Source organism: Marmota marmota, unplaced genomic scaffold, assembly GCF_001458135.2.
Source record: "Marmota marmota marmota unplaced genomic scaffold, marMar, whole genome shotgun sequence".
NCBI lineage: Eukaryota > Metazoa > Chordata > Mammalia > Rodentia > Sciuridae > Marmota > Marmota marmota.
The window spans coordinates 45,402,510-45,416,041 of record NW_025999900.1 but is presented as its reverse complement, the minus strand read 5'-3'; the positions used below and the strand labels follow the sequence as shown (position 1 = coordinate 45,416,041).

Below are 13,532 nucleotides of genomic sequence, written 5' to 3'. Positions count from 1 at the left end.
CTCTCTCTCTCTCTCTCTCTCTCTCTCATGCCATTCTAGTTCCTTATAATCCAGAAAGTAATCTCTTTTCCAGAAGATCCAGTTTACCTTCTTTACAAAAACACCATTCTTAAATTGAATTGCATGACATCGCCAATATTTGATATCTTTAACCCACAAAATGGCAATATGATGCCCAACCTAGGTACAGTATGAGTTTGGTAGCACTGCCATAACAAAGGGCCACAGGCTGGTGCACCCCACATTTATTTTTTCATACTCCAGGAGACTAGAAATCCAAGATCGAGGTGTTGTCTGGGTTGGTGTCTTTGAAGTCTGTCCTTGGTACGGGGATGGGTGACTGTTTTCTACCTGTCTTGCCAAGATTTTATCCCTCTGAGTGTATCTGTGCCTTAACCTCTTATACAGATACCAGTAGCAAATAGCTACATGCTCAGGGTTAAATCTTCAACACAAATATTTGGGGAAATACAATTCAGCCTATAACAACCCAACAGATAGCTCTTGAGATATGGTTTCTCTTTCTTTTCTTCTGGCACCTTTGTCCATTTCCCAGTCTCTGATTCATGTGTCCACTTCCTCCTACCTTGTTCAAATGTTGTCCCTCTCTACCTCCTTTTTGTATTAGCTCTTTCATTCTGCCAAGACATTCTTATCACCAGGCTCATAGACTTCTTTTCTGCACATTTTCCAAACACAAGGGAATAAAACCTACCTTGCTAACCAAAACTAAATGACCAATAATTGTTATCTAAATTCTCAAAAATCTTGTACTTTGGGCTTGGCAGTGATTAGCATCCTCATTCTACAAATCAAGATGTGGATACCCAGAGAGGCTATATACCAGAGAGGACCTGAGAGCTAAGTTTCCATTCAGTGGTTCTTTTTGTCAAACTCTACTGGACTCTCCTAACTTCTGCGGTTGGTTAATTGTAGAAGACAGTAAAGAGCAATTAGTGATTCCTTGGCCAGAACTAATTTTGTTTCAATTAATAAATAATGCAATGTGTAAATAACTACATTCACATGTGTGTAGCTTGATATTTTATTAAGCACTTCTATTTCTTTAAATCCCATTCACTTCCTACGTAAAAATGCTGAAAGTAAGTTTTCTGTCTCTACCAATGAATAATCTGAGGCCTAAAGCAGTCAAGTGGCTTGCTATATATCAGGCAGCTGGTAAGGAATGAGACTAGGCTGGACCCAGGTCTGGGGGAGTCGTGCTTGGAAAGCCCACCCTCCTCTCTTCTCTGAAAATCTCACTCTAACTTTTGCTAAGCCTGGAGCTTCTCAGTTCTCTTAATGCTAAGAGCAGGGGAATGTTTGGATCCAATGCTGTGACCTAAGTGTACCTACTTATAGACAGAGATATTTGTCACCACTGGAAAAATCAGGAAGGATACCAAACAAGAGCATGGTAAGAAATAGACTAAGGAAAAAGAGAAATAGGGGCAGGGGGAAAAGGATAATGAGGGAAGAAACTAAAAGATAATGCAAAAGTTACACAGGAAGAGATATCAAGGGACGGCATAAGAGATAGCATCAAAAGACAGTGAGACAGAGTAACATAAAATGAGTATATTTATTAAAAAAAACCACACACAAACAAACAAACACATTATCCCAAAGCCCGCAGGTGCCAGCAATTCAAATAAACGTATAGCAATTAACAGAATTAACACAGCCTTAAATAGCTTTGCTCACCAGATGTGGACTCCTATCAGGGTTCTATAAAATGTAAAGTTATTACAGATTAAATCATTAATCATCTGTTCAGAGACTATCTCTGGCTGCAAAACCCCATTCGGTTTTAAATGGCTAATAATCACAAAGGGATGTGGAATGCAATGTGTGCAGTGATGTTCTCCCCCATCCTTTTTCCTTTAAATATGTGTTCCAATTCTCCTGATTTTCCTTCCTCCCTATTAGAGATGGCATGAGAGTCGAGGGGTGAGGCAGGCCAGGCTGTCCTAATGATCTCCAGCAGCCCTTTGGACTCCCCATGGCAAATAGAGGCACCAGTACACTAGGGGAGAAGTAATAGATTGAGGCAAAAGGAAGAAGGTAGAAATAACCAAAGCAAAAAGCACAGAAGGTCCACCACGTAGGAGGGTACTGTGATGGGCTTGAGGAGGCTCCTAGTCCTGGCTGATGGAGTCTGTCTTTGTGCAACTTGGCTTGGTTTTCCTCTCCAACTTTGTGCTTCATCCAAACACAAAAGCTCAGGAATGCCAAGGACAGAGGAAAGAAGAAATTCACGTCCAGATAGGGAGGGCTGCTGGAAACTGAAATGGGAGTCAAGAGGAAGTGTTTTTTTCTTTGGAAACTTTAACATTCCAAGCAGGACTCTGTCCAGTGCTGAAGCTGATGGGCCACTCCTTCCATCCCTGCCCATCCAACCTCCTAGAGGGACATATGCATTGGGGAGAAGTAGTAGGTAAATTAACTCCAGTTCTTGAAGGATTTAAGGCATGATGAACAAGATCACAATCTGACAGTGTCACTGCTCTGCTTAAGATCCTTCAAGGGCTTTCCTTACTAGAAATCAAGTCAAATGAGGTGGCATGGAATAAAGCTCTCTCTAACCTGACCCTTCCTAAATTTGCAGAGCCATCTCCAAAACTCCAGATCTTAAATTTTATGCCCTGAAGCTAAAAACTCTCTGTAGTTTCTTCACCCAGACACCATGACATGGCCTACCTCCTCACCCTTGCTCATGCTGCACCATTCTTCCTCTTCTTCCCATTCACCTTCATGTCTCACCATGAGCATTGTCTCTTCCCTGAACCCAGATTCTGTGCAGCAGCCCAAAGCAAGTAGGAATGTCTCATTTTGTGCATTAATTGTCCTTTCTTGACACTACCTGCTTACATCTGTCTCCCTCTACTAAGCACAAGGTCTTCTAAAGCAGGAACTATACTTGACTCATTATCTTTGTGTCTTGGCACAGTCCTTGAAAGTTGATTGATTTCAGTATTTATCTATTTCCATGGATTAAACATCTGGGTCTCCCCAAAGTTCATGTATTTAAATCCTAACAGCAAGATGATGATACTTGTAGTTGGGCCTTTTGGGAAAGCACTAGATTGCCGCAGTCTGGCTGGGCACAAAATAACTGGGAGGTCACGAGCCACTTGTAGGTTCAAACAGGAACCCAACGGGAACTCTCCAGAACTCCATGGAAACTCCGCGAGAACCAACGGAAACTCAACGGGAACTCCTTGAGAACTCAAAAGTAGCGGGTACCCGAGGTAGCAGGAGCCGCCTTATTGCTGGACAGCAGAGGTTTATATACACAACTGAATACACAGCTTGTTTCAATTTGGCATCATCCAATTACAGCAATCAGTCATTATCTTAATAATTATACACAGCTTAACTTAATTATCATCATCTTAATGGCTCGCTGGCGTTACTTCTCAACCACTCCTTCTGGCAAAATGCCAGGCACCATCTTGACTTGGTTGTGGCTCTCAACACTAGATCATGGGGGTGAAGCCCTCATGATAGGATTAGTGCCCTCATAAAAGAGAACCCTGAGAGCCCTCTGACCCTCTTTCACCAAGTGAGGATCTAATAGGAAGGTGGCAGCTACAAACAGGAGGAAGTCCTCACTAGGTCCTTTCTATGCTGCATCCTGATCTCAAACTTGCAGCCTCCATAACTATGGGAAATACATTTGTGTTTTATAATCCAACCAATCCATGATACATTGTCATAACAACCTGATATAAAGCACTGTTGATCTAAATGCCATCAGATTTTAGAGATCCAAGAGATTAGCTCATTCACTCAATTATTTATTCCAGACTTTCTTACTGAGTGCAATATTTTAAAGCCAATGACGGTTCCAGGTGCTGGGGAAATACTGAATTAGATCAGACTTTGTCCTCATGGGTTCACATTTTAACAAAGGCATGTTGACAGTGTCACATGAACAACAAAGGCAATAAACAAAGGAATGACTGAGGCTGAGTGGGTAGTGATCCTTACTTTAGCAAATATAAGCAAAGTTGGGCAAACCTTAGAATTATTTTTTTTCCTAAGAGTGACTTTTCACATGGGAAATATAGAGATATGCAGGCTCTTGTATTAATTTACAATTGTATTCATAAACTGTTTATAGGATACATTAGATAAACATTAGTAATGACTATAGCAAGTAACTATTATCATAAATGCTGTTTGGCTTATGCACGTCATTTCCCTTGTTCTTATGAAACATGCAACAGAGGTCTTATGATCTCTACATTAAAGGCTAAGAAACAGACATAACAGATCAATGGCTTATCTCAGGACACATAGCCTATGATAAAACTGCTATTTCTACCCAAGTCTTTGGTTTTAAACTAAATATTCTTTTCATTGTATTATGATGCCTCCCTCAAAGGTTTTTTCTATCCAGTTCTTTCTAGAAAAGATTCCAACCTATTTCTCTTAGCCTTGCTGAGGCCCATATGTAATATTTCCCTCATATTAGATAACTGAGGTGGGGGGGGGGTCTTGAAAAGTTCAACTATTGCCACAACAAGATGTTCTTCAGTCATCTCAGGAGAGTTAAGTGGTCAGTAGGGCCTAAGAGGATTTATCTAATAAAAAAATATTTATTAATTTATAAACATGTTATTTCACTCAGCAAATATTTATTGAAGCCTGCTAAGTACCAGGAACCATTTTGGGAACTAAGGACATAACAAGAACAAAAATAAGACAGTTAAAATAAAACAGGAAAACATGAAGACGAACCAGATGGTGACTTTGTGGTATTCCAGGGGACATGAATCTGTTGTAGTGAGGGTGTGCAGAGAACCACAATAGTTTGATGACAACTTGGACACTGTTGTAGTTAATATGTGCGTACATGGGTCAAATCCATGGTTATTTTAGTTCCATTGCAGAGTAAAGTAGCTACAGTTCCAAAGATAAAACCTATTCACACTACAGACAAATGAAACAGAATAAAACAGAAATCCCATTCTTTCACCATGTCCCCAACTTGATGGACATGACACTTAAAAGCACTCAGTTCATCCCAGGGCAATGTACAGACACACAGCAAGAGAGGCTAGAAAATGGCAGAAAGAGAGATAGGGAAAGGGAGACAGCGTTGTACAACGACAGGAGAGGCTGTCCTGAGTTAAATAGTCCAGGTGGGAAAGTGGGCTTGATCCAGGAGCTAAATCCCAACACAACTGGAAGCCCTATCTGTCAATTAATTTGTCAAAGATAAATACTAAGAATAAGAGAATTTTCCAGACTTGCTCACAGACGAATAAATTGTAATGATAAAATGGAAAAAAATAATATGCCAGCACTTCATTTGGCTTCAAGTAATGCTCAAGCACTCAGGCAAAAGAAGATTCTCCCCTCCCCCATCCCTCACCAAGACAGCCATGCTGCTAATGTAAAGCAGAGATCTGCGGGACTTGAAGTTCTCATTTTTTGCCTATGTTTCCTTCAATATTTTGAATACTCCTTTTTCTAACTTGCATTGAATTCAAATGCAGACGTGTGCTGTTAGCTAAAAGGTGGGAATTTTTCAAATTACTAATTAAGGTCGATTTCTATTATGGACACTGATTTTCAGAAAAGGTTTTAACTTTTGAGCTATTAAATGACACTTCTGACAGACTTTTTAAAAATAATTTTTAGTTGTTGGTGGACCCTTTATTTTATTTATTTATATGCCGTTCTGAGAATGGAACCCAGTGCCTCCCACATGCTAGGCAAGCGCTCTACCATGGAGCCGCAATCCCAGCCCCTCTGACAGAATTTTGTAGCTTCCTGCTCTCAGCCTAAGCTCTCTCTCTCTCTCTCTCTGTGTGTGTGTGTGTGTGTGTGTGTGTGTGTAGATTTTATTTCCTCTAGGTTCCACAGGGATAAAGCTATCAGACACATCTTGTGTTTTTCTGAGTCTTGTTTCAAAATGTTCAGAGGCATCCTTCCTGATGAATTGATAAAAGATTTGGGATTGGGACATGGATCATTTACTTCAAAACATAAAATTGAGGGATGATTCAATGTTACTGTATAGTGGGGAATTCAGCCTTCCAAGTTATCCAAAATCCCCTCCAGGAAAATGCCCAGCTCAGTGCTGCTGCACTCTCCCGTGAACAAGCCTCACGTGGCCCCCATGTTTCATTCACTCTGAGCCCCGTCCTCTGCAATGGGACTGTAGCAACCATTTTTTTTTTTTTCTGGTGAAAGTGCAATTCCAAGGTAGTGTGATTTAACAGTGTTTAAGAACCTTTCAGGGTTTGTTAGACATTGAGTAGTTTATACCTTTATTCTATTGAAATAGGAGTAAATCCCAGGGAAGATGCGCTCTGTGCCTACCATAATTTTTTCAGAAATGACAGTGGAGTCCCTGAAGCCAGCAGAAGCTGAGAAAGGAAAGCAGTCTTTGGATTTTCCTCTTAATTCGTCCTTCAGATGGAGAACAATACAAAGCTATAATTGGATTTCTCCCTCCTTTGTCATTCTCTCCTTTCCACCCCTTCCTCTAAAATCACACATGGTTTATTGCAACAAGGCTCAGCTCAAATGTCACTTCCTCTCTAAAACTGACTCCCACCTAAAATTTATCTGTTTCCTCCACTCAATCAGAGCATTTAGTCTGTGGCACTGAACACATGGTGTCTTACGCTGTAATTATTCACTTACTGATCTCATCTCTCTTCCTAGATTATAATGTTTTCCACCATGAAGACCATGGCTTGTGAAGAACCATCCAGTTTTGTTACAGCACATTAAATAAGCACATCAGTGCTTATTTGATAAATTAGGCCATCCAGTAATTCCTGAGTATGTACCTCCTGTGTGCCAAACAAACCAGACACAATTCCTGTCCTGACCTGGCTCACAGTTCAGTGGCAGGAATGAGCCCATGTACAGTGTCACCTCATATATATCTACTATTCGACAAACTTCAAATACCCATAATAAGAATAAACCATATGCCCTGAGAGGAAGCTCATAAGATGTCACAAGGGATCTTTATTTATAAGAAGGAACACTGTTAGCTTTTCAAGGAATTTCCCTGGGGAAATGGTATAGATATCTTAGGCCATCAGGCTTAGCTTAGATTAAACAAAATGTACAGTGTACCGCTCTGATGACACAGTCTTCTGAAAGAACTCTACCAAATCAAGTCTGATTCTTTTTGCCTCCACATTGACCTTAGAGATTGAACTTACACTTGACTGAAGCTCCTTTGCTCTCAGACAGAGGTCTCAACACATCAGCTACAACGGTAATAAATGAGTAATGGCAAAGCCTCACTGCTTTCTCACAGCTATTGCTATGAGCTTTCAGGAAAGAAAAGAAAAGACAGAAAAGCCAGTTTTTTGAGCCTTAATGTTACAATCTGAGAATTTTCCTTCATCTCAAATAATGAGACGCTTGGGAATGCCAGACTTGGGGAAGGTAAAATAATGCATATGTTATAATTTGGGGAAAGCACACAGCCACAAATTGAACCACTTTTAGCTACAGAATCTCTACCTGCCAAGTGAAAAGCACAAAATCAAACTTCACACATGTCTAGTTCCTTGTGATTTCACAGACCTTTCATCTGTGTTACTGCATTTAACGTATAAAGCACAACCACTTATGGGATAAGATTCTCTGTTAGTTAGATGAGGAAACAGAGCCACAGAGTATTCAAGTGGCAAACCCAAAGTCATCCAAGCAGTTTAAGCCAGGATGAAAAGGAAGGACCCCTGCTTCCCAGTCCAGTGTCTTTTCTGCCTCAACCTCTCATCTCATAGAAGATTAGATGACAGGTGCAGTCATTGATCTAGAAATCTCATTCATTCTTAAACAGTTGCACAGCACATAATAAATAGAGTTGTGTGGATTTTACCTCCTTAAGGCAGCCCATGAAGTTGTTGCTCACAGGTGAGCCCGGCAAGTCAGCGGTACTTGGGCTTCCTCCCACGTAGAAGAAATCATCTGAGCCCAGCATAGTGTAGTCTTCCTGCGTATAGCCCGTTGTGGTAAGAATGCCATCCACAGAGATTGTCACCTGGTGGTAGGACATAGGGACAAAAAAAAAAAAATCCCAGCAATGACCTTACAGTCCTATCAAAACCTAATGGCTTCCCCTATTTGTGGCATCACTTTTATTAAGATTTTTAGTAAGGTATTCGTTCTAATTTGGTTTGATTTTGGGTATGTGCAGCTAAGTTCCATTTTCTGGTCTGCCTCCCTCTGTCCCAAGCCTACAGTATTCCCCTGCAGACCCATGGGAGATGGGCTACAATTGCCAAGCGGAGCACCTTGTTCTACCCATTGCACACTTTATTCAGGCTAGAAAATGGAACCATCCTCAGACGATATCACTTGTCTCAGTTTCATTACTAATGATCTTTATTTTTTTTTAGATGATTGTTATTTATGGTGGTAATGGAAAACAGCAAAGGAGACATTAGACAATGAGGTTTGTTAGGGGTTGGTCTTTGGTTGTGGATGTTTTTTTTTTTTTTTCCTTTTTTCTTTTCTTTTTTATTTGTTTCTTTTTTGGCTCACACCACACTGACAAACATGCATTCAGAAAGGGGAAAAAAAGAGGGTTTCTGTTTTGATGTGTCAGGGATGATGCATGCCATGGAGTACCCCAGGATAACCAACCCCTGCCCTCCCTCCTCTGCCATCACCACCACCAACAGAAGAAATGACCCAAACCAAAAAGCCAACTCTAACAAAAAGAAAGGAATGGTGAGGCATGATAACCAAAATAATAATGCCCATGGGGAAAATATAGCACCCACACACCCAACATTCACGAAAGGAGCAGAGGGCAGAGAAAGATGGCACCCAAAGCGTTTATACACCATACGCTGCCACACCCATGCGGAAATTATCTGGAGCCAAGAGAGAAGGCAGAAAAACAAAAGTAGGGATGTGGGAAAGGGTGGAGAGAAATAAAGGAATTAAAATCCACTTCACACTTGCATGCACTGAACAAACAGAAAAAAAAAAAAAACAAGATGAAGTGGGGGCGGGGGGAGAAAACACTGAAAACTAAAGGGAAATCATCTTTCCCCTGCCTGCCACCTCCCTCACTTAAAAAAAGAAAGAAAAGGAAGAAAAAAAGAAAAGAAAAAGTCCAAACCCAACCCCAAAATATATGAAGAATGAGAGAATGAAAATAGGGAGGGAAGAAAAGAGAAGAAAGTGGCATGAGGTTGATGGTCGGTAGGTTGTTAGTAATGAAGAGGAAAATGAGAAACAAATTCTGTTGCCGATGGGATTCCACGAGACAGGACCATGCCATGCAGAGTTTGTATGGAGAACACAACTGGCAGAGCTCCCTTTGGCCACAGTGGGGAACAGGTAAGAGAAGGGAAAGGAAGAGTCTAGGAGGCAGAGTACTTTCCTCCCCAGATCACCTGTGGTGGCCATGGCCACACAAAAGGGCAAGAGAGAAGGGATTAAGGAGTGGGGAGGAGAGAAAAAGGAAGGAGGAAGAGAGGGAGAGGAAGACACGGAGAGCAGAAAAGTTCTCACTAGAAATCTCAGTTGTCCCTCGTCCATAACTTGGAAGTTGCAAAATAAGAAAACAAAATAAAAATTTAACTGAATGGAGAAATTCTTTACCAAAAAATAAATAAATAAATAAATAAAAATAAAAAATACTTCTAGGGAAAAAAAAAAAACAACCTAAAAAGTGGAGGAAGGGAAAAACAGTCCCCACCAAATTCCATCAAATAGCATTTCCAAGACAGGGGTGTCCCCTTCCATTATTATTCTTTTTTTTAAGAAAAACAAAGGCTTGCATTTAATTTAACAAAACAAAATTTAAAAAAAGAAGAAGAAATAAGTCTAAAGAGGATAAAAGAGGGGTTTGGGGAGGAAAAGGGGGGCAACACACGGCAAACCCAAAAAAAGAGACAATAAGAATGATATCTACCAGACAATGTAGTTTGTTTACCATAGCGTGTCCGATGCCTGAGTGCTTTGCGGAGAAGGGGGAAGAAAGGAAATTAAAAATTGTGAACAGAACGATTGTTAATTAAAAAAACTAAAAACAAAGATGAGTCGTTAGGGTGTTAGTACATTAGTCGGTTAGTAAATGACACATTGCATGAATGATCTTGTGTTAGTTTTTCAAAAAAAAGGCACCCAACACAGAAAGAGAGAGTGGGGGAGACAATGAGACCAGGACTCTATGGAAAACCTTGCCACCCGGTCACAGCCAGGAAGGGAGCTATGGTCCACCAGCCATAGCAACTGCCCAGATACCACTTGGCCCACACCCCACCCCTGTTAGAGTTAGCTTCATACTTACGTCCCAACGGCTCTTCTGAATACCACCTATGGTCCCTGCCCACCCTCTAGTGTGTGTATGAAGAATCTAGGTAAACTTTGATTCTTCATACACACACACCTGGTCTGAAGAATCAAAGTTTACCAAAAAAACTTATCATTCCATTGGTAGATAAACAGAGAGAAAGAACTGAATACCAATATATTGGTGTTTGGTTTTTGCTTTTTCACATGAATCTGATTACGTGGATGGACTACAGGATGACATTCTCCTACAAGTAATTTAAACATTCACAGACCTAACCTAGCAGAGAAAGCTCCTTGGCACGGCATATACTAGGTTCTCCAGGTAACTTAAAGATCCATGGCCCCCTTGCTTTTTGTGGGTTTAAGCAGCTGGAGGGGAATGTTCTCCTTTTTCCTTTACTCTCAGTTTCAGATAACCGTCATTAGAACGCATCAGAAATGTTATTCTTGTTTATTATCCAGTGAGGGCATCATCTTGTTTACTTTATAGGATGCTATCCTGTTGGAATCACTATCCCTTATTCCCCCTGAATACATGAATACACCTTTTCATGTTGTTAAGCAGTTTCCTGCATGGAGAGCAGGGAGTAAGGCAGGTTCAATATGGTTAGAGAACCCACAATTAGACTCTTTTTGCTCATTTCAATTGCTAAGTTGCCAGCACACCCTGAGCTCAGAGGTTAGAAGGATGGCAGACTGTAACCCTGATTCTGTATTCAAGGTGTAACAAAAGTGGCCCCCAGAGGTAAAATGATTAATGGTGTGGGTGTGACCTTGGACTCAGGCAAGTTAGAGGGTAAACCCTCTTCTATGTGCACATGAATGTCCCAGTAGCTCAGTCTGTAGTTCCAGTTTCAATTTAGAGAACAGATAGGAACACTACACATTCCTTTTTTCAATAGGAAGCCCCAATAAAGTACCTGGTTTGGCTCTGAGTTGCCTTAATGGCAGAACCATGAATTGATGTCCACAAAGGAAGAAATGAGAAGATTCTTCCCTGTTTGGTAATGAATACTTCAAAAAACTCCATGTAAATTTTCCTCATATAAATTTTTGCCTTAGAAGCCATTTGCTCTCACTTCTAAAAGTGCATGAGGCTGCCATAAGCTTGTTATCAAATATTTATGAAGCTATTTACAATCTATTCGAAATAGACTGGGACTTCCCACTCAATTGTGTCCTAAAGAACTCAAAAAAGATATTATAAATATTTTTTAATAGGAAAAATAATAATCTTATGTTACTCAGCCCTGGAAGTTGCAAGATCAACTCTGTTTTTCAGAGATTTTCCTTTCTTTCCACAAATTGTATTTGGATGCAAAACACAATCAGGATTTCAACAAGGTCCAATTTTAGGGGTATTTTTTCACATAAGAGTACTAGTCTCTCTGTCAAGAATTACCCCAGAACCTCAGGACCTCTTAGACCTTGTCCAAAACGAAGAGCTCTATTAACTGTATTCTTGGCACCAGAGAGAAGCAGTCACCTCTGGGACAGAATGCTCAGCCTGTAAATCATCCACACGTCACCACGAGTCTAGCACCCAGCCCATGGATGAGCTCATAATCCTTCTGGAACATAAGGTGCTTTGCATATTTAGCCACCACACATGGCTGGGGAGCATTGCAATCAGCATTTTACAAATGGAAACTGTGCTGCAGGGAGGTTAAGTGGCTTGTCCAAGGGCACAGAGAGGAGATGAGCCTTAGACGTTGGAGCAGAGCACAAACCTTCCAGGGTGGTTTCCTCAGATTGCTCTGACTAAGACATCACAACCAATATTTGAATTAAACTCTGATTTATCCCCTCTGGTTTAAAGGATTTAATTGGGGACTGATGCTATTTAGAACCGTGATTTTTAGCAGAAACAAAACTGAGCCTTTCTCAGGCAGACTGGAATTATTCTAGAATAGCTGGGAAGTGTGTGGAGAGAGACAAATGACTTGGCGAGAACTGTGACCTGATACCGTTCCCAGTATATCAAAAGTTTCCCCTCCACTAATGACTAAAGGGTGTTATTCTGTACCTGCCAATCAAAACTGGCAAAAGGTCATATTTCATTTTTGGTCTATTCTCTACAGCTCAGACATATTAAGTCCTTCTATGTCAGCAAATAGAAATTTGACTTATGTTCTCTTGACAGTTGAGAAGTTCTCTTCTGGGTAACTATGGAGAGAGTTATGGAGGAAAACATCAGCAATAGGTTCTTTGGCCGTGGAAGGAAAACACAGGAGAATGACTCCAAAGAGTCAAATTCACATATATTAAGAGGATTGGGGATTCCAAGCCTTGCATTAATTAGCATCTTCACCACAGATAGAATGGAATCTCCCAACTAGGTGGCTTCCTTGACACACCTAAACATGGAAATGGAGAGTATTTTGACAATGGTGCTTTTCCAATGTGTGCCAGCCTCCACCATTTGTTTAGCATTACTTGGGAGTCACGCTTTTATCAGACAGAAAACATATGCAAACACCTGTCATGTCTTTTGCTTTCATGTTTACATTCGAAGGCATTAAATCAATCATAATGCTGGAGAAAAATTTGATAAGCACTTTCTGGAAATTTGCACATAATGTTTTCTGATTAATAAAGGATGAATGCTGACCAACTGGGTTTTGTTTGACAGATTCACAAGTAGAAAAAAGGAAGTGAAAAGAGGAACAAGGAAAAGGCGATCTCAGCACAGACCTTGACTCTTACAGGAAATGCTTGTCTTTTATGGATGTTTGCTGATAAGGTAATGTTATTAGTAGTAGCAGTTAGGACATTGAAAACATCTTCACTTGACTCAGGCTTTTTGAAAGCGTTGTCACCTGACGGAGTGGCCTGCTTAGAATCGGCAAGCCATGGGAGTTCTCAAAGCACGGACAGGGTCAGGAAGGCTGCTCCAGGGTTGACATTTTTATTTGGGTCTTTCCACTTCCCAGGCCTTCCAACTGAAGAGTCTTGGAGGTAGATACAGGGCAAATAAAGGTAGGACCACCACATTGCATCAAGGAACAGAGAAACAGGAATTCAGAAAGATCCCAGCTAGTTAATTTGAAAGCCAGAGATTAATGTCACATCTGGGGGGTGGGGGGGTAGGGATGATAAATTAAAAGGAGGAGGGAGAAAAAAAAAGTTTTTTTCTGGAGGAAATTAAAATGATGGCATCATGGCAATGGCTAACTTAATTAAAAAGAAAAACATATTCAAAGAATGAGGAAAATCCATCAAGCTGCAGAAACAAA

General features: G+C 40.6%; 1 protein-coding gene across 36 annotated transcripts in view; it reads right to left on the bottom strand.

Annotated features, from left to right (window-relative positions):
* Nrxn3 (neurexin 3) overlaps positions 1–13,532 on the bottom strand; it is a 1,555,288-nt gene that overhangs the window by 1,096,988 nt on the left and 444,768 nt on the right. For 22 of the 36 annotated variants that reach the window (XM_048799079.1, XM_048799085.1, XM_048799106.1 and 19 more), the window contains one exon: positions 7,865–8,026. In XM_048799079.1, coding sequence (XP_048655036.1) covers positions 7,865–8,026 — 162 coding nt within the window. Of the gene's footprint in view, positions 1–7,864; positions 8,027–9,934; positions 9,959–13,532 lie in introns of all 36 variants that reach the window. The other 14 variants (XM_048799086.1, XM_048799081.1, XM_048799099.1 and 11 more) reach the window with 1 other exon arrangement.